This window comes from Camelus ferus, chromosome 30 (genome assembly GCF_009834535.1).
Source record: "Camelus ferus isolate YT-003-E chromosome 30, BCGSAC_Cfer_1.0, whole genome shotgun sequence".
Classification (NCBI taxonomy): domain Eukaryota; kingdom Metazoa; phylum Chordata; class Mammalia; order Artiodactyla; family Camelidae; genus Camelus; species Camelus ferus.
Window position 1 is genome coordinate 9,234,847 of NC_045725.1, and position 22,332 is coordinate 9,257,178.

A 22,332-nucleotide genomic window follows, 5' to 3' on the forward strand; every position below is an offset into this window, starting at 1 on the left:
TAATATTTAATTTCAATAATTAAGGACACATGATTTGGAAAACAAATCATTTATGTGACAATGTGTATCTCATGTCCAAAATTACATAAAATACTTTTTTGTTGCTGTTGTTGTTAAATTCCAAGAGAGGTCATTGCTTAGAAAAATTTAAAAAGAGCTACCACATGACTGTTGACGCCTCTGAAGTAGCTTCAACTCCTCCTCCCTAAAACTTCGATTTCTCCTACACACTCTAGCTCTGGATAGAAAGTTAAAAATAAAATAATTTCATTTGCAGCAACATAGATGGACCTACAGATGATCCTACTAAGTGAAGTCAGTCAGTCAGAGAAAAACTATCATATGATCTCACTCACATGTGGAATCTAAAAAAATGATACAAATGAACTGTTTTACAAAACAGAAACAGACTCACAGACATAGAAAACAACCTTATGGTTACCAAAGGGGAAAGGGGGCAGGTAGGGATAAATTAGGAGTATGGGATTTGCTGGTGCTGACTACTATATACAAATTAGATAAACAACAAGGTCCTGTTGTTTAGCACAGGGGATTATACTCAATGTCTTGTAATAACCTATAACAATAAAGAATATGAAAAAGAATATATATGTGTATAAAGGAACCACTATCCTGTACATTAGAAACTAACACAAAATTGTAAATCAACTATAAGTCAATAAAAAATAAAGTACCGTGAAGAACTAGATTTGATCAGTGTGCCCAGAGTTTATAGAGAATTCAAACTTTGACCTAAGTCACAAGCCATAGACAGTGTGATGAGAGCAGCACTGAAAAATATCTATTACAAGATACTAATCATTTGAATATTGGTTCCCTATGTTTTTGATCAGTTTCCCTGTGAAATCTTCACTGGACCTGAAACAGAATGCATCTCCTCCTCTGACCCCAGCCCTGAATCTCACTCATTTGTGTATATTTTCCATCATTAATTGTACTCACATTTCCAACAAATGATCTAATCAATAGGAAAAAACAGTCTTGTTTCAGACCGTTACCCTCCACAACTGCTCTCCCAACCTCACTGCACACAGCTGCTGTGCCACAGATAGGAGTCTATCTGCAGGAGTTACAAGGATCAACCAGAAAGACACCTTATCCTCCGTAATGAAGCTTGTATTTTTAATGTCAGTGCCAAGTGTACAATACTATCACATCATCTGACATGAGTCTTTGCAAAAAGCACTTTTCCAAGGTTGTGTCATCTGCTCTACAATTCAAGTTACTTTGATTTTAGACGTGGCTCTGTGTTCCTTTATATGGCCCACATGTGATTTTAGCATGACAATGAGCCCTCGCCATGTGCTGTGGTCACATGATTCTCACCTGTTTCCTTAGTAATCATCTCTACCGACCGACGGCTTCACTTTTCTTATATATAACAACACTGAATCCCAATGACTAGAGCTCACCAGTATCTGCTTCTCCTGAATAAGCAAAATTAGCCACCCAAATTCAGCTGTTAGGATTCAGCTGAGTAAATTACACAAACCGTGTAAAGGACAGAGCGTACGCACTCCAGAACTGCGTTTCTCAGACACATTATGAAACAGAAAATGCCGACTTTCCTTTCTTCATTTCAAAGAACCAAGTGCAGGATGTGTAATCTTTTACTCCCCACACATATTCTGCTCCAGTGTGGACCCTTAAATGACTCACCAATCAGAAAAAATCTAATTTGAGCAGGGTTTGACTAATTTCACTAGTCATCATTGCAAATCTTCCAAGCTCACATCTGTTGAGCATTATGTATGTGTTGTCCAAATCCTGATTGTGTGTTTTCAGTTAAATACCTTAAAACATGTCAGCATTTTAACTAAGAAGATAAGTCAACATGCTCAGGGAAGTATTCTTATCAGATAATTGTGTGCTGTTTACACACAAAACTTGCTGGAATGACGTCAATCGTTTCGCTTCTTGTAATTACCATTCCTCTAACACAGCCCCATCTTGAGAAATGACTCTTCTGCATTTCTCTTACAGAAGACAAGGATTCCAGCTGAACTAGACATGTAGACGGCCTCCCCATACCATCTTGGTTTTTCCCACCATATCTTTTGGGCACTCTGTTATCTGTGTGGTGACAGAAGATGATCCTAAGGCTGATCTGAGAAGACCTAAGGCTGGTTGAGGCCACCGTGGATGTCTTCCTGGCCATTTCCTTTTCTCTGGCTGATACTCACTGGGATGTGTTCAGACCTTCTCTTCTATTGAAATGTTAAGCCAGGAGGTAGGGAAGTCAGCTCAGCTGACCTGTGAGCCTGTCTCCGTCTTCCCACAGCAGCGCACTGGAAACTGCACGGCAGTGTAGGGCCAGCCAGCTACACAGGTCCTTTATCTAATTTTCTTATCCCCTGTCCTGGGATGAGCCAGTGGTCTTCCCATGTGTTTGAAAGTGTACTTTTATCAGTTAAAAGTCCCTAAGTGTACCATATGCTTCATACACCCAAATCTAGAATTTTTTAAAATGGAGATTTTTTTCAAAATTGAGTCAAAGTCCTAAATATCTCCCTTCCCAATTCTTAGTTAGTTACTTTTGCGCACCTTTTTCTGGAAATTGCTGTTCTAGGATTCATTTCTAATACTTCTGTGTCTTGGCTAAATACCATTTTAATCTCTCCATTATTATCATGCCCTATTATCCTCACTATGCAGTTTCAAGATTTATTAAAATTTAGGAAGCAGTATGAAATAATTTGAGAGCCCTGTAAATGGACCCATGTCCTCTTGGATACACACCACTTGAAAGGTAAGATTTCAAAAGCATAGGCTGAAAGGGCTTGATAATAATGCAACTAAATCTGATACTCTGAAGAAAAACCAAGTATTTTCATACATGTAAAACATCTTATTAACATTTTTATAGAAATTTACTTTCCAGAATTGACATGAGCATCCAGATTTGCTTTCTAATTCTTCTAAAGTATAGTGCTAATGACTGTCCCCAGACTCTATGCGCTGTTACTGCCAAATATACCCGATACGTCATCTGCAGTATAAGAACAACCCCTCCTTTCTAACTCACCAGGCTTTTCTGGAGATTAATCAGTATTGACTATGAAACAGAAATGTCATAGGCTCTAAAAGAGTCATTAGGAGAAACTCTCGTTACTAAATCTTCTCAGACACTAACTATAGAACTACTCATTGTTCAGAATTCAGCTCTCCTGTGAATGTATTAAAATGGAAGACATCAGATTGCTCCCTCTTGAGCTTCCTCTTTTACCCTTGGCCAACTGTATCTATTATTTTTCATAACACGCTTTTATTTATAATTGTGAGGGTTAAATATCTGTGGCACACCGTTCAGTACAGTACCGCTCTTTATATTCTGCAAGCAGTGAAGGGGAAAGCTCTTATTTAACTATAGATCAGTAGACATCTTCTTGGAGTCCTAGAGACAATATTATCACATGGCTCAGAATTAAAAAACAAAATCAATTTCCCTGAGACATTCTAAATTGATGTGCTTTTTGAGGAACAAGATCAATTACGACATAAAATCATGGATATTACCTGACGGCATTTTAGATTTTAAATCTGAGCCACGTTTCAGACAAACCTACTCCCTCATCCCCCAAAACGGACAATAGACCTTAATGAATCATTCAGTACATAGCCCTCAAACCAGCAGTCATATTTACTCCAATCTACAAGGACAGTTTAGATACTCTTATACCTCCTTCAAGATTCAAAACTTGCATATGTTTCTTCAGTGGAGAAGCATGGCAGACCCCACCTTGATGAAGTGATCAAAGTCAGTATGAGGACGGACGGGTCCTCTCAACATCCTGTGCCTCCTGATGAGATGCAGGGAGAAGGGCATCTCATCCCTCCTGTGGAATTCTTGCCGTCACTACATCACCTGACACGTCTGCTTCAGGAAGAAACATGACACTAACCCAGACCGTGAGAGACTCAACCGAATTACTAGTTGAGAATGACAACGGAAGTCTAAGGAGACGAGACAAGTGCAGGATGCGATACTGAGCTGGCTTCTACCAGAAAAACCACATTAATGTAACACTGGAGAATTTTAAATATGACCTGCTGGTCAGTAAAGATTGTTACACCAATGGTAACTTGCCAGTTTACACAGCAGGTGTAGTCATGTAAGAGATGAGCACTTGGAGAGGCTGGGTTCTGCAATGGTACTTTGCACCCCACCTGTAAGTCTGAAATTATTTCAAAATAAAGTTTAAAATTTTTACCTATCTGATCTCTATCTGACAGATGAGAAGCTTGTAATTTATGACATTTTAGAGCATTGCTCAAAAGAATGAGAAACTTGCCAGTATAACCCAGGATTTCCACTTACTCATCTTTCCACTATATAAAGCTTCCCCCAGTACAGTGGGAGAAGACTCTGCCCTACTTTCTAAGAAGATAATTCCTTTTTCTTTGCATTGATTTGGATATTGAATAAAAGGATCATGAAATCACAGAGGTTTCCCAGGCATCCCCATGCAAGCTCTCATTCACGGATCCACGAATCTGTTCCTCTGGTGTACCCACCTCCAAAATAGTAGATTAGCTGTAGAACTTACTGCTTTCCCCCTGCCATCTGGTGACCTGCTTGGCTGATCAACCAGATCGTGAATTTTATGAAGAAGAGTTTATTTCTTTTTAAGCTCTTTTATCTCGCACAGGACCTAACATGGGGTGCGGACTTAACAAGTATTTGAAGAAGAAAGAAGAGAAGGAAGGACAGCCTCAACAGCACATCAGAGAGAATCTGGGGGACAGCATGTTAAGCATATTTATACAAACTACCATTTCTCTCCAGCGATCATAATCACTATGATGGGTAATCAATATAAATCAAACAAAATGATTAAGATGAAATTTCTCCCACTCTGCTACTCATCTATAGATGCTTAAGCCAGCAAAGACTCAGTGACGGCCCTGCTCCTTATCTAATTCTGTCATTTATCTTGGGGGAGTCCCAGAGACGGCTGTGGATTCTGACTCCGTTTCAATGAGCACGGCCCAGAACACTGGTCAACCAATTACAGGGCACCTGCTGTAGAAAAGGCCCAGTGTCATCATTTCAAGTTCACAGCTCGTCTTCGTACTTAAAAACTCAACGTGAACACAGTGTAAAAACACAACTGGTAGAAGCTGAATTTAATTTTTTAAAATAATTTTTTGCTGCCTCCATCACCAAATGGATAGCAAGTAACATGTGTACAAACACAAGCATGCATTACAGAAGCCAGCATTTTTTTTAAATGATTTTGATCGACATAGACAATCAGAAAATTAAGAGCCAGTCAAGGCTAGCTAGTGTGACTGTAATTAGGCTTATAACTCCAAGTCCCTCTCCTCCGACTGCTAGCTGTGGAGTCTCACCTGTCAAGTCTCTGGTAGTTAATTATAACCTTCATTTCTAACCCAAGATAACTTTGGAGAAAAAAATAAGCAATATTAAGCTGAATTAATGGCAGGTCTCTGCATTTCCGTGTCAAAATCTACTATATTTTTTTCATTATGGTTTTAAAAGAACAAACCAAGACTTTGGTTTGTTGATTTTACATGAAGAAAATGCATCTACTACTTTAGAGTTCTCCCAGAGTTTTGTAAGTTTTTAAAAATAGCTGCCAAAAAATATTTCTAAAAGTCTGAACTTATTTGCATCCCACAGAGCTGATCCATGTCCAAATTCCTTTTGAAGCCACCAGGAGTTCCACATTTCTATCAGCAAAGTAGCAAGAAGATAAGAACAAGGGTCCTTACCATGCACTCTGCTTATAAAGACGTTAAGGAGCTGGGTTTTCTGTGCACACATAGGGAAAACAATTTGCTTTCTTCTAAGATTAGAGCCAATTCCAGGTAATCTACATATTTAGAGGACATGTTTGCTGTTTTCTCCCACCGGTATCCAGAAAATGTAAATTTTACCGTGACAGATATGCTCTTCCCTAAGTCCTCAATATTGGGGATTATTTTCTTTTTCTGTATTTGATATAAATTTGCTCTGTTAAGGGATCTGATTTGTAACCTGGTTTTTTAACCTAAACTATTTTCAAGATGACGGTTTCTTTTCAGGAACCCTCACTGGAGCTTTAGTGATCAGGAGACAGACTCCCTTGGTGAGAGACTGCCAAGGGGTAATGACATGCATGGAAAATGCTCACTAACACTTTCAAGCTAGCTCAAATTGAAGGCAGAGTGAATCCCACGCTGCATTTCTATGTGTTTGATTTCGACTAGGGTAATAGGCATAAATTCTCCCCGAATGAGGAGGGAAGAGAGGGGAGTAGCAGAATAGGTAAGAGTGATGTTCACAGCTCGAGAAGCAGACTGTGGAAGAGGCACGAAACACACATTTCAGGGAAAGTGATGGCCCAGAGCACTGCAAACGACCGGCAGCCCATTCCGGTGAGCAGAGATGAAAAACAGTTAACACCCAGAACAGAGGCTGGGTGGCTGTGTAGACAGAACTCTTTGTCAGACAGGGGACGCTGAGTGAGAAATGCCAAAGTGAGGAAAAGACTGGACTAGAAAAGTGCAGAGTGATGCAATGAGGATCGCTGAAAACGGCTCCTTCACGTGGACTTCAGAGAGTCACATCGGGGTGATTCAAAGTCACAGGGAGAAAAGAGAGGACTCTCCACTTCACTGTCCCTGTCAAAGGGCAGGGAAACGGCATGACTGGTAATTAAGAAGTGCTCTTAAGGAAAGGTGCCCTGCTAACACAGTGCTCCCTACAGCGCGATGACTTGAGTTAATACCGCATTGCACGTTTGAAAGTTGCCGAGAGGGGGATCTTACACATTCTCATCACAAGAACAAAAAAAATTTCTAACTATGTATGGTGACGGATGTTAATGAGACTTATTGTGGTGATTATTTCTCAGTTCATACGAAGACTGGATCATTAGGTTGTACACCTGAAACTAATATCATGTAATATGTCCATTACACCTCAATAGGAAAAAAAAAAAAACCTCCATCGGAGTAATGACCAGTGACACTTTCCTTAAGTCTATACATTAAGACTCAGCAGTTTATCAACTTGTATCCCAAGAAAACGATGAGATGCTAATGACCAGGTCAGAGCCTAACCCAGCCCACATGTCTGTGCCCTGGGGACCTCTCGGTGAGGCTTCGAGCAGCACCCCGACCCCCCTCCAACAGACTGCTCTACCTCAGTCTTGAGCTGTCACGGTAAACAAACCCAGTAAACCGGCCAAAAGAATAAAGCCATAAGCCATTTTGTGGCCTCTTTATCCCCAATGTCTGAAAGACCAAGTTTTATTTACTGTAGAATCATTTAACTGACCTTGTTAGATACCAGCCATGAGTATTGTCTCCATATTTGAAAGTGAAAAAAAAAATTTAGACATGATTTCTCTTGATGCTCTTGCATTTAAAGATGGAATCATTTACCCACTAACCCTATCTCTGCCGTAGTCTAGTCTTATCCAAATATAAAGCCACACTGTATTTCCAACCTCACCCACTACAGACCACCCCTCTAACTAACTACAATGAGTTTAAATACTGTTTAGGACATAACATAATGCCTGCTTTCATCTGTAAGGTCACAAATATAACATTGGACACATAACACAACAGATTATCTATAACTCAGTTAATTTATAACTAACAGGTAGGGAAGTAGATAAATCAAATAATGTCTAGATTAATTGAACGTATGTTCCAAACAGTTTGCTCTCATTTGTTCTCAGTAAAAGACTTGAACTGTAGGTATCGTTGTTCCCATTTTACAGATGACGAAGCTCGAATTTGGTAACATCAAGCAACTTAACCAAAGGTAAACAACTAGGAGGAAGTGGCAGTCAGCAATAAAACTGACGTCACTTTGACACACAGTGTCCTTCGCCCTTACAGGGTCAAACCAGGCTATCAAGTGTGGCAAGGTCATCACTCCTATTTTCCAAATTACCCAAACAGCTAGATTTTATCAGGACGTGTGTTGCTTCCCAGCCTAATGGGTTAAATACGTGTCTTGAAAAGTAATGACTAGGTTCCTTCCTTTCTTCCTTTGATTATCTGTCTATCCACTGTTCCACATCTTCGCCTAGAATTTTCTGCTCTCTCTGTCCTGTAAAAACTTCTACTCATAGCCATTACCTCCCTCATTATAAAAAAAAGAAAGGAAGAAAAATGTATGTATTCTATGATTCTACACCCAAGTGATCAAAACTTCACTGAGATAAAAGTTATTCTTATAACACTACCCATTCAGACCATCCCAAAAGACTCACTGAATCATCCCATAAATACGATCTAAACTGCTCATGTCCTCTGCCACCTTTTCTCAAACAAATATAAATTGCTTCTTTTAAGGCATCTCACACCTGTCTCTCTTCTCTACGAATCCTCTCTCCATTTCAAGTTATTTTATTGCCCTTTTTCTGTATTTTATTCAATAAAGAGGTTTTTGGTTGTTTTTTTTTTTTAATGTTTCCATCCTGAACGTTTTACTGTGAACGGCAGTTTTCAAAGCCCAATACGTGGCCTCCAGGAGATAAGCACAAACTCGTCTTCTGTCACATAAAATCTGCTAAGTGATCATCTCTGATTAATTGAAAGGGAAGCACAGCATATTTGTTACCTGATCAAGGAGCCACACAATTTCTCTTAGAAAAATAACATCAGCATTGCCCTGGAACTTCATATGCATTTGGGATTTAAGCAACCTAGGGACATGCATTCATAACTTCAAACTGACTTCCAGGGATTATTTCAATGTAAGCATTTTGAATTGTTATGGCAAAGTTTTACAAAATTTAAAATAATGGCGTTTAAAAAATTTTTAAATTATGTTGATTTCAAAACATCAACCTCACCCTGATGGGAATATTTTGGTCATCTTTGGAAAAACTTCACATTTGTGCAAAAGCGTGATTTCACCTAATGACTACTGGTTCTTTATGAAGTAGCTGAATATTGTAGACCTTGATAAATGTCCACTGAAAAAGTTTGATGGATTTCTCAAATGTTCATTAAGAATGAAATTATGAGCTAGATTGTTAAGTCAGTAACATTGCACTAGGTTACTGCTTTCACTTTGTTTACAAGAAAACGAGAGAATGAAAGACAGCACATGGAAAGCCTATATGATGGCGCTTTGATAAAAGCAGAATGGTTATGACAAGAAATATACATACACACACAAACACACCGCTGTGCACTCTTTCTTGGAGCAGAAAAATGCTATGACTGGGCTAAAATAAATCCTAATCCACATCCCTAGAAACCTTTAATGTGTTCAGATCCTTTTGTTTTCAACGTAGCATCCGTCAGTGTTTGCACAATGTAGACACGTTGAAGGGAAAATAAGAATAAATGTGATAAAGCTTACCTTGCTTTTTGTAGATACCCACCAACAGAAATAAAATTTTTACCTTTACTTAGGGTTTATTCAAATGAAACACTGACCCCTGGAATGAACAGCAAGGATTCTTCCTCAGTCCTTCACAGTGGAACATTCACTAAGGGATAAATCCATCAGTTTGCTGTGATTCACTTCACCAGAAAAACTGACAAAGTACAGAGTGAAAATGCGGATGGACAGATGTTCTGCCAACACACTGACTGAGAAACCCTTCAGCCGTGCTCAGCACCCAGCTGAAACACTCCGGAAATCTTTCCGGACATGAAAATAATCAAACCTGCAACAGACCAGGAGCAGATACCAGGATGGTAGGGGCCAGGCCAGGCTCCCCTGAAGCGCCCTTCAGTTCAGGAGGCACTCAGATGGAACTCTCTGCCCAAACACGCAGGCAGAAAGAAGCTGTGGAAAAAATCTCAATTTGGCTACCACTTGGCCACCAGATAAACACACCGCAAACTGCCCACTGTTCATCTAATGTCACCTCTAACTGACTTCTCTTCACATCCATTTTTAACCAAAATGTCACTTTAAAAAGCAAATGAAAGAACACCCATTAAAACAAGGCCACCACTGAGAAAAATGGGCTTGAACTGGTCATAACTTAAAGACAACAGGCTCCATAATTACACTTTGCAGGTTTTTCATGGCGAGAATCGGAAAAGGATGTATAAGCATCAAGTCAGCGTGAGCATCATTCACCCCCAAGAAAGAAGCTAAAAAGTCAACTGGCTGTAAGAACCCACTACTCTTCACTTATTCGTGAACATCCTTGTTCTAATTTTGGAAATGGCACTTTTACTAACGTGCCACAATCATGGTCAACTAGGCACTTGTAAGTCCTCCTCTGTTTCTAGGAATAAAGCGTCACTCCCTGAGCCGCAGCTTCACTCTGACAATAACATCTAGGTTGAAGTTTTAGCCTGGCTAACAAATGCCAAAAACCTCACAAACTCTTTCGCAGGAGTGACAGTTTTGCGTTTCCCACCCCAAAGCAAAAAATGAGCAATTCTCCATTCAGACACTGACAGCCATCCCCTTTGCTTTCAGAAGGCCAGACGCCCTACCTTGCCTACATAGAGGGGGTCTGATCCCATGTACTCCTCCAGCACAAAGAACTGATTCCACACCCAGCTGCGCTTGGTCCGGGACCTCCCCGACTGGAAATAGGGCTTTGATCTGGACCTTGGGAGCTCTGCTTGACTCATCCCAGAAAAACACAGGAAAAGAGCTATTAGCTGCAGAAAATGGCAGAACTCCACTTTGCCCAACTTCATCTTTTTTTTTTTTTCTTTCTTTTTCCTGTGTAAGAAAAAAACCTTGACAAGAGAAAAGGCACAGTTCCAGTTGGCTTAGTAGCTCTTGCCTCCGGCAGGGTGTCAGCTGGGAGTCCAGAGATAATAATTTGTAGAGAGTTCGATTGGGAGAGGTCACAACTGCTGAATAACCTTCGCCAAAGAATGGTGTGATAGGTACCTATCAGGACAGAGAGAAGAGCCAGTGTGAGAAACCACAGCACATAATAACGTGTGACTTTCATTTACTAACTTAAACTAAGACAGAAAATTGCAAAAGCCGTTGCCACATTCATAAGTTACTTAAATACTGCTGATGCAGAATTATCCTGATTCCATAATATAACCTAAAAATTTCGTGTTTCTTCTAGGGCATTCTGTTTGAGCATATGGTTTTATTTAACACAAATGGAGCAACATGTCGGTTAAAAATATCATTTTAATGCTAGCCGTTATTTTTTTCTTCTATAGTACAGTCAGTTTCATTCGTTGGTATTAGACTATGAAAGCAAAGCAGCTCAAAGCAGGGATTTAACCAAATGGAAAGGACATATGCTGGTTTAAATCTCTTCTGTGAAACTGTAAAGAGAAATAAAGAAGTATGAGATGCTTCAAAGCTGGTTGATTGATTCTGAGTCACAGAATACCAGCTGTTTTGATGTGTTCTGATTTGATTGTGATCAGCTGAAAAGCTCAGTGGTTTCCAATTTTCACCCTTCAAACTTATTGTCACGTACGCTGTGGAGCACGGGAGGTTATTCTGCTGCACTAAAGTTATTTACTCCTTTACAAATATTGATTGACAATCTCACAGGATGGCGAGCGCACAGTAGGGCCTTTCTCCATCAAGACTGATGGGACTGAATTGTACTGATCATCAGAGGGGTGAGAAAAATCAGTTGTATTTATGAGAGCCGTTCACAGTTCTATGCATCCAGGAGGTATCTTAGCAGCAGTACAGAGAAACCCTTTTATTCTAAAGTCTACTTATTTCAGTCACAGAATTCTGATTATGCCAGAGATATAAAACCTAGTTTATGAAATAAACACCGCCCGAAAACACAGAGGCATGAGAATTTCCGACAAAGTGCTCACTTAAATCACTACGCTGCACTTTGGTTTATGAATTCATTTGACTATCTCTAAATAAATCAACAATCAGATAATTAAGGCAAAAGATTAACATTTGCTTTTTTTTGAGGGAGAGGAGAAAAATGCAGTTTTAAGAACACGAAGCCACAAGACAGCTCCCTATCAAAGCAGAAAACACACTATCTTTACATCAGCTTTTCCAGCTTCCTACCTGTCTCTCTTATAACAAGAATGTCTGCTACTCATTAGATGATTTCTGACAGTCATATTGCTTCTGGAAAATGCCATATATAGTAAGACAGGCGAAACTGATTGCATATGCTATAACAGTCCACACAACTGGAAGAAACAGGTTCGTGGGCTTTGAGCTGTATTCAAATGAACATATTCTGGTTAAAGTTTTGAAATTCCAGAGGCTATTCCAGAATAATCCAACATACAGCTAACTGATGTGCACTGAGAACCACCAAAACAGGTAAACTTTTATTGAGCCATATTAACTGCAGTCTGCGCACTGAACACCTTCTCCCAGAATCCAGATCTCCCATCTGATGATCAGAAATGAAATGGGTCCATCTAGAAATCACTCTAGAAGGGCGAGTTGTTCTACGCTTAGAATTATAAACAAGAAGTAACTTGGGGTCATCTATTGATACTCCATCCTTGGGTTCCAAGTTCACTGCAGGCTGGTCTGAGCTAACCCACCTGAGAGCCGGGTTACCTGGAGTTAAAGAACGCAACTAAGTACTTAACTAGGAAACGGTGCTCTAGGGTAGGGTTAGTCTGTGATGAGCCAGGAATCCTGGCCAGGCCCTCACACTGAGTGGCCTTTAGTTGGAGGCAAGGGGAGGGCCACGTGGCTCCTGTTGCAAACCAGGTTCCCCGGGGAAGGGGATGGAGGGAGTGGGTTAGAGTTCTGGTGACAGGACTGAAACCGGCCTGTGAAACTGCTGGCTAAAGAACATTTCCAGTCTCATCGCTCTCCTTCCTCAAGAGAAAATTAATTTTCTCATAAAAATAAGGGCATAAACACTTTGGTCCCTAAGACAAAATGTTTAAAAACATGATATAGCTCAATTATGTTATTCAGCCTCTTCTGTGGATTAAGTGAACTTGGTAACATTGCTTCAGTGCGAAAATGTATCCAACATCCAAAAAATCAGCAAACGAACTTTCGGAATTCTAAATTTGGGGAGTTATCATCATTATATACTGCTAAAGTCTGGGGGCACCTGCATCAGATAAAGATTCAAATTCTGAGTCTCTCATGCCTTCGCTATGCAATCTTGGACAAGTTGTTTAAATTCTAAACTAAGTTCCAGAGATGAATCCTCAAGCCTCCCACTTGTAAAATGAAAATGTTAATAACTGCATCTGATTCATAGGATTAAATAAGCAAGTCATAAAAAGCTAAGGATAATGCCCAGCACAGCTAAAAGCACTAATATATATATATATAATATATATATATATATTATATATATATAAAACAGTTGTTGGGGTTGCTATTATCATTTTTTTCAGTTTGATACTAGTTTGTGAAGTGACCTTAGTTTTTATCTTAATGTCTTCTATAGTAAACTGTTTCAGAAAACTCTTAACACTGAATGAAAATATTCTTGACAGCTTTAGTCAGTGCCCGAGCACTATGCAGATCATAAACCAAAACATCTAGATGGATACAAACAATGACAACAAAACGCTTTCTTACAAAAAAGAATGTAATATTTTCTTTCCAAAAGCCATGTCCTCGGTAATTTTTATAAGTCAAAACTCGTATCAGTACTGGAGAAATTTATGAGTTCACTCAGGATGTTCACTCAGGATGTTTACCGACAAAGAAGAAATGTAACCTGGGCTGGGAACGGGATGACTGTGGTCTCTGTCCCAGAACCTCCACCACTTGCTGCAATGACCTTGGATCCCTCTGGGATTCCATGTTCCACATTTGCAAAATGCGGCATCTGAACTACTTTCTCTTATAAAGTCTGTTTGTTACAGGTTTTAATTACTTGGAAATGCTTTTGTTGCCATTTTTCAGTTGTGAAAAAGTATACATTGTTAATAATTAAAGGGTGGAGAGATTAAAGAAAGTCACAGGAATGTAAAAGACGCATGTGGCATATTTATGAGATGTAGCATGCATTTTTAACATGAGATGTTTAAATTACTCTTCTTGCCTCTTGATATTTCTCTTCCATTGTGGAGTTATTGGACTAGCTAGAACATATACAAGAACTGGGTGATAGAAAATGCCAGGGGTTACTTTACAGTCACTGAGATAATATTTGTAAAGATACCTGAGAATTCTGTACTTTCCTACTTAAGCCAAGGGTTTTAAAAGCAGTTAGTATTAACATGTACCTGAATGAACAGGGATGTTTACCCTATCTCCGCATCTCAGTATCTAGAACAGGAGCAGGCATCATAATTGGTATTCAGAAAATATTTACAGAATGTTTCTTTTCATTAGAACCAACCTCATTTTCTACTGTGAAATACTGACCATATAATAAGGCAACAGATAAACTTCTTGGTAACTCTACCATGTTTATAAGTCACAGCCACTTTGAAAACAATTCCATCGTATTTCTCTGCAGGGTTGGAAGCATTTGCCATGCTCTTGAGCCAAACTTCCTCCACCTTTCCTGAAGGCCACAAGCGGGCACAAGGATACTTTGACTGGAGGATGAAACTCTCTTTCATGAGGCAGATAAGTGCCTTTCTAATACCCTCTGTGCCGTGCGCTTGTAAAGTCGGGAAAACATGCATGAATGAGTGTGATGTGAGCGGGGCAGTTTCATCATGCGTTCACTAATATTTTCTGTAGTTACGACCTGATACAGCAGGAAGGAAAGTTGTCTGGTCCAGGGCCTGGAGTCCCCTTTCTTTGTCAGTCCTCCGCAAGTCCCTGACTGGCTTTCCAATCAGATCTGGTTTTCAAAGTAAGGGCCCATGCCGCGGTTCACCCCAGCTCATCCTGTCCGTACTGAGGTACCACGAAAGAAACGAAGGGCCCTGAAGCATGAGGAAAAGCCTTCGATTACTTGTGGTCATCAAACAGGAGTAATCAAGACTTGAACTTAAGATTTCCTATCCCATAACCTCACCCAAAAGGCTTCCAATCTTTACACAAATGTCAACACGTATGAAGGTACCACAGTGACATTTGGGCCATATCCATGAACTTGAGCAGCCAACCGATCACAGCTGTTGACTTTTTCCCCGATGGGTTAAATATTGCCTGGCGAATCTGCACCCCAAACCCCAGAGCAGAAACCCGCGCCCTTTCTTCTCTGACTTCCATGTTGCCCATCTTCTCCCCTTCTTCCACCCTGTCTCCTATGTGAGTGTCACATCCAGGGGTTAACTAGGGGGAAGTCACATCAGAAACAGAGACCTCTGCACCCACGCTGTGCCGTGGGTCATCATGTCTCCATGGGAAAGCTTAGGAGAGTGACACTCTGGAGGTCTGGAGCACTGACCTGGTCACTACGACTAGCCTAGGGAAAAAGGACAGTACAGAAGAATGTGTTGGGAACACAGTTAGGTAACCTCTACAGATCTGTATCAACTTTTGGACAGTTACAGACGTGTAGCATTATAACTTCGAGGAGAAAAACAACAGGAAAAGGTTACGTCTGAGGGGCCAACCACAGATGTTTGAAAGAGCAGTGGTGATGGCGACCAGACATATAATTGATCTAAAATCTAAAAATATCTGGGTAAGGCATCAAACATTATTTTGTTTTTGCTCTGATATTTTAAAGCCAAAACTTGTTTTTTTTTTAAACTTATAACATTAGTTAGGTTGTTTTTTGGGGTGTCTTTTTGTTTTTGCCAAACTAAGAGTACATGAAAATCACCAAAGTAATACTGTGACCAGCACAAAACATCTTCGTCAGAGAATACAAAATTAAACCTCGCAAAGGAAATCTTAAATGGACCGGAGCAAAAAGAAAAAAACAAGGGAGAGGGGTGAGAAACAGTCAGGTGGTATTTACTAATTCAACATCATTTGTTTGACCTAAAATCACTTTATCATGCTATTTTTTGTTCCAATTATTTTTGTTCAACTCAGTGGCAAAGAATTATTTCCAAGTAGATAGTTTATTATTCATTTAACCTTAATAGCTAAAATTATTTTACCCAAATAAATTCATTACTATAAAATTTTCTTGGATTTTCTGCTCCACTTAACACCTCTGTGAACCTATTTTCAAAAATCAGATCAAGTGACCATCATGCTCTTAATCAAATGTTTCATCCAGACCTAAAAACAATGACTAAAAAATCCCTTAATAACAACCAAAAAAAAAAAAAAAAAGGTATTTTATGCATCAGCATACCTGTTAACCAGCAAAAGGGCAAATCTTCCAGACCCTGTTCTATCTAAAGTCAACATGATAAAAACACAATATGTATCTTACTCAGCCACTCACATCAATATATACCCATAAACACATGCCTAATTACCAATTAATTTATCCTTGCGAAACTGCCTTTCAGAAAGGCACAGACAGCTATCTGCCTTCTAGGAATAACTTGGGCTATAAAATATGACAATCAATTACACTAAAAGGAAATCTATCCCTAGTTTAGGTTTGGTGGCACTGAGTTAAACTGAAATGTGTGCTTTGCAGTCCAATATCAATAGTCAATGGCTTACCTCAGTTAAAGACTTTATACCATGAATTTCTCTAAAATATACACAAGGAATAGATGTTCAAGCTCTGGGTGCCTGGAGCTGCATAAGATATAGGTCTTCTGCAACTGACTTGAAATATACTTAAGGCATATCACACTAACAAATAGCTTGTTACCTACTGGTAGTTTAAAGAAGACTTGAAGTCCTGCCTCTTTACAAAACTGGTGCAATTCACAATCACGTGGAAGATGAGAGTCCCAAAATAAATTCAGTAATTTGCACTTTCTATGAAAATTGTAAGAACGCCATTCGAGGACTGTCAGTATACTTGATAGAAAATAACCCCTGAGAATCAGAAAAATCCATGATGGATAACTGCCAAACAACTTAAGAACGTAACTCACATTCCCCAAGATGTTTTGCTGGCTGGTCTAGAAAACATAGTAGTACAAGAAATCACAGTTGTAACAACAACAAAATGGGGGGGGGGGTCGTCTTGCTGTTGGGCTGTTGGGAGGAAACTGTCATTTCCAAGTCAGCTTTAAAGCTGAACTACATTTTGCCAAGCAGCAGATTTTTAATGAGTCCTTGTGAAGAGGAACAATACAAGTTTGAAAGTGGAAGTTAGCACTTCACAGCAGTGGCTAGAGGGCACTGTGAAGGCATCACCACTGCTCTCAGAACAACCTTCTATGTACTAGTTCTTTTGTATAGTCTGGCCAAAGAAGCCTGTTCTTTTTCGGAGGCTTCTTCGGTATTTAACGGCAATTATTTAAATTCAGCAGAGTCTGCCTCCTGATTCACGCAATGTCTTCATTAAAGACCTTCATTTGCCCTTGCCTTTCCCCAGGACAGCAGCCACCTGTCTCCACTGAGGTCCGGACTGTGATTTATCTCTGGGCACAGAGTTCAAGTAGTCTCATTGTTAAAAAGGTTAACACTCGTTCATCAGTACTTTTACTGATTTTTAAAGTGCATCCACTTCATACATTTTGGAAAATGCAGAAGGGGGAAAAGGTCTGTTCTAAGCTCGCATTCACGATGCAAGATGCCATGGGACTACAATGGAGAGAAAGTAATCCGGGACAAGAAGCATTTCAAGACCTGTGGCCACACTTCACCTCCAACTACCACGTGCAAACAGAGCTTTTAGAGACGATGTCTATGGGGTAGAAAGAGAGAGGGTGTCACCTCAGTGCTGCAGAAGGGAACTGTTTGGTTCTCCTGAGCACTCATGACGGGCAGGGGGGAATTAAAAAAATAAAGAAGTTATCCTGCTGATGTATGAAGATTCCTCAAGTGGGGGGAACCACAGAGCTGGAATTGGCACGAGAAAAACCTAAGCGGTCTTTTCTATCTTTACAAAGAACACAACCACAGTCCATAGACGACTCGTGAAACGCCCAAGGTCACACGGCCAGGGACTGATGGAACTGGGCATTTCTGGATGCAACAAAAATTTACAGTGCTTGTTCAATATTTCTCATTCTGATAAGGAAGATGTTTCTAATTTACTACCTTCAGAATTTCTCATCCTTTCCAAAAGCCAAAAAAAAGTAGATTTGCTCTAACTCAAATTTTTACTATAACCAATGAGTTTGAATGTTGCAAGTAGACCATCACGATTCCATCCAGAAGGGTCATGATACAGAGTAAAAGTAAAAAGGGAGCTGTTTCTCAGGATTGTACGTTTAGATGTTACCAAAAAATAGAGAGTAAGCAGCACCCGATTTTGAAATTGCCTTCTGCCTTCTAAACAACCCTGGTGATCAAAAAATAATAGTAACTTCCTACTATGCTGTAACTCTATGGTAGTTAACTATCACTGCTGAAATCTGAATAACAGTCCATTGAATGTTTTAGAAATAGGGTACCAACTCAGGAAAATATCTTAGGATACAAGAATGCGTATGTATGATTATTTGGTTTTTGCTATAAATCCTGTATTTTGAGATGTCTCCCTGTTCCTAATGTAACGGTTATAATCACTCTAGATTTAATATTGCCATTTTCAGCTTTTACTATGGAAATACACTATCATGTTTCCTTTCTGCACCATTTAAAGTTTAGCATTAACTTCAATAACTTTAATACTGATGAAACAGCCCTTTTTTTTTGTACTGAAAAGGTATTATTTTTTACATTTTAATTAGTGGGGCTGGGGACCCTCTGTGATATGTGACTTCTCATGTAAAGAGACTGTAATCAAATCCATTAGCTCCTTGGGCCAGATAACATCACAACCACAGACCACAACCTCCTACCGATAATTAGCCTAAATATTCAGGCAGGGGCCCTGGAAATGAATTACACAGCCTGTAGTTTGCATCTGGTTATCAGACATGGAATGAAAAGTTCTCTAAGTGAATGACAGAGTCAATTTCAACTAAGCACGTATAACCTCGGCCATGGATGCAAGGAATTTAAAAAAAAAAAGGAACAAGTTTATAATTAACTAGAAGCCTATGTAAGTTAAACAAAGTGTCTTCTGAGCTATTTATATAACATCAAAATGTTAAAATCGTATTTAAAGAGCTTGTTTCTTTGTATTTTTACAACATATCTCAGCAGTATCCGTTTTCATTTTTAAATTTCCCTTCCATTTACACTGAGGCAGGTAAGAGTTACGTGAGTTCAATACAACATGTTTCAGTAAACACTTGGCAAAGCAGCTGCAAAGAAATTCTACCAGGAAGAAAATCTGCAGCATAATCTGAAATGAATGTAAAGACATTCATGTCGGCACATTCATTGGCACTGATAATTTTGTCAGTGAGGAGTCTTGCAGAATGAGGGGGAAATGTCTGCGGGGATATCTTTCTGCAGAACCAGCAGATTCCCAGAGGAGGCACTCAAGTACTGCCTGTTACAGCCAGATCTGCTCTGCTTGTCAGAGGCGGAGGAGCGGGTCACACACAGGACTCTGATCACATGCCTTTCTTCGCTGTCCTCAGCTCCCCTTACCACCTCATTTAGAAGCCACTGAGTCCTTCTTGCTAAGGACAACAGCTTCCATCACCATCCCTTTGCAATCAACGAAGGTGCCTTGTTATTTCAGAAGTTTCTGAAACTCCCAATTTAAGCTAAGGCTTTGAAGCCTTCCCAGCCAGTAAAAAGCATGTGGGGTGGGGGGCGGAGAACCGTGATGCGACACAGACTGCTAATGCAATAAATGAGAAAATCAAAGAAGGTGACGATCACTGAGGCATAAATTCTCACAACACTGAACAATTTACAGTACTTAACAAAAGATTTCTAAAAGAGAAAGTACTGGACTTTACACAGAGATGTATGCACTTCCTTACATCAGTGGCAATTCTGAGAAGTTCCTATCAGCTCTGCCCTCACAAAAACTAACATGCTGAATGCCAGCGAGACCAACAAAGAAATCGCGCCTGAGGAGACACGGTGGGGGGAGTTTCAGATCCAGGACGGCTGAGCAGTGGCCAACTCAGTAGGCTCCCCATCCTCACTCCTTGACTGGATACTAAAAACTAAAGTCAATTCAAGGGTAAACAGCAGTAATATAGATGCTTGACAATTACCTTTTGATAAGAAAGCTCTGTGCCATTAAATCAATAAAAGTTGACTTAAGAAGAGTTGTGAGCCTGTCAGCTGATAACACAGTTCTAATGACTTACCGCAGCCCTTAATTACAATAATATCTCACGTTGGAAGGGTACAGTGCCCTTTTATGAAAGCTGCAAACCTTCCTGGCTTTTAGCCCGTTGATGGTCTGCACTACGGATGATGGTTTTCTTTTATATCTCTTTCCACAGACAGACTTTCAGCTAGCTTTACCAGATAAGACTATTAAAGTTGGATGCTAGCTAATTGCTTCTGCCACTCCACTCCGTATGAAACACCAGCAGGGAAGCACCACTTCCACAGAGTTGCCAGTTTGATTACCTGCCTCAATCCTTTTGCATTTTAATTCAGATTGTTCCAAATAACCCAGAAATGGAGGAGGATTCTTAACGTATTGCCCTTTACAGAGAGTAACCAGAAAAGAGCATGTGCAAACAATATCTAACTAGGTCTTCCAGAAAGAAGTACATGGTGACTTACTGAAAGCTTCCAATGCAATCACTTTCTTCCTTAGTGCTTTCTTGACTACAACTTGGCTTTTTAAAGACACACTTAAAACTATTCAGATGTTGCTGGCAGTGTATCAATGCAAACTTTCCTTAAAAAAAAAAGCTGCTACTCCCCCTAAACTCTTATAAAACACACATTTTTGTGATGTTAACCTGGTATTTTTAAAATGCATTCTTGTCCCTTAGCTCAAGCCATACATTAACACGTTACTTACATTTTTTCCCTATTTTCTCCCCATAAAGTTCTGTTTGTCTACTTTTGTACGAAAAAAATAATCTGAATACCTGCCTGGTTACAGGAATTACGAAGGGCGAGTCTTACTTAAAGATGTTTCACTTAATAAATGATCCGATAAAGAGAAGATACTTCTTACAAAATAAAAGGCATCTTAAGTATATTCATGGTTCAATCTGCAGATCTCCAAAGCCTGGAGACACCCAATCCTGGATGGTTTCTTCACAGGTTCCCATCTGCCCACTGCTGGCTGAACTAACTGCCAATCTTTACTCACCTGAACTATATCTAAGAAATCCGTAAGGTTAACGGTCTAAAACGTGGAGCCAATGAAGACAATAGATCCTTCCTCACTCATCCACGCTGGGAGGCTGAATGCCCGCAACCAGCCGTGGATCAGGTGTGCCCACGAAGAAGTCCACCAAGCATTCCGGGAAGCAGGGCGCCCTTTTAACAGCGCACACCTCAGGCACAGCTGGGCGGAAGGGAAAGGGGGTGCCTGGTAGAGGCCAGCCCTGCGGCTGCCCGGTAGCAGCGGAATACTAATCACAGTGAAAAGGCGAAGCGCCCTTACATGAGCTCCACCTTCACGAAAGGTAAAAGGAGTCTACGCAGATGGTCAGACGGACTCCTGCACAAGCAGGCACACACCCCCTTCCAGTCCCAGCCCGCGGCACAAGTCGGATGCCCCTCCAGAGCGGAGTTCTGCCCCCATCCGTTCCAGGTCAACGGAGGGGGTGGGGGGGTATCCCTCGCGCTCCTCTTTGGAGAGAGCGGGCCAGACTGTGCTCCCGCTTCCTCTGGAGAAGGCAGGCATCTGCGCTCTCCCTGAACTCGCCAAATCAAACCGCACCTGGTGTCCGTCAGCAGCGGCTTTCCGGGCCCGGAGCCCTCAGCTCGGTCCGCCCAGCCGTCCTGGCCGGCGAAGCCACGGCTCAGGGCCACAGCAACTTGGGGACGTCAGGGAAACTCCGCCGGCCGCCGAGTCCCGCTCCCCGAGGCGCACGGCCAGGGCGCGCTTCCGCCCGGCGGCGCCCGCCCCAGCCCCCAGCAGGCGGACCCACTCACCTGGGGCCTCGCTGCCCTCCCCGCGGCGTCCGGGGCCAGCCGCCCGGGCGTTGGCATCCGAAAGGGTGCGAGCTCAGCAGCCGGGCGCCTTGGGACCCAGTGCGCGCCGCTGGGCGCACGGGGCGGACCCGCGGCGCCCGCTCGGTACTCGCGGCGGCGGCCGGCCGGGCGCCTGCTCCAATCACAGCCCTCGCCGTCGGACGCCGGGCGCGGGCTGCGTCGTCCCTGCCCCGGCCGCGGGCGCCCCCGGCCCGCCGCCTCCGCCGGCGGCCACGGGCGGCTCGGGCGCGCGCGTCCGGAGAGAGGGCGAGAGGGCGAGCGCGGGGGAGGAGGAGACTGGGCGCCGCGGCCGGGCCGGGGCGGCGGGCGGGCGCCGAGGAGGGGAGGCTGGTCGGCGGCGGGCGCCTGCAGACAGCGCCGTGCGTGGCCGGCCCGGGGAGCCGCTGAGACTTCGGCACCTCCCGCAGCCCCAGCGAGGGCTCCTGGCAGGGAAGCCGCTCAGCCGGCACGCG

The 22,332-nt window shown here is 41.6% G+C and overlaps 1 protein-coding gene across 5 annotated transcripts in view; it reads right to left on the minus strand.

Annotated features, from left to right (window-relative positions):
• Nucleotides 1-21,993, minus strand: part of CDH7 (cadherin 7) — a 118,108-nt gene extending 96,115 nt beyond the window's left edge. For 3 of the 5 annotated variants that reach the window (XR_004316293.1, XR_004316292.1, XM_032470739.1), the window contains exons 1-2: nucleotides 21,606-21,747; nucleotides 10,453-10,861 (exon numbers count right to left, since the gene is read on the minus strand). Coding sequence is in view for 3 of the 5 variants with exons in the window: in XM_032470739.1 (XP_032326630.1) it covers nucleotides 10,453-10,662 (210 nt within the window). In the remaining 2 variants the exon portion in view is untranslated. Of the gene's footprint in view, nucleotides 1-10,452; nucleotides 10,862-21,605; nucleotides 21,748-21,820 lie in introns of those variants that run through there. The other 2 variants (XM_032470741.1, XM_032470740.1) reach the window with 2 other exon arrangements.
• Between the last annotated feature and the right edge of the window lie 339 nt (nucleotides 21,994-22,332).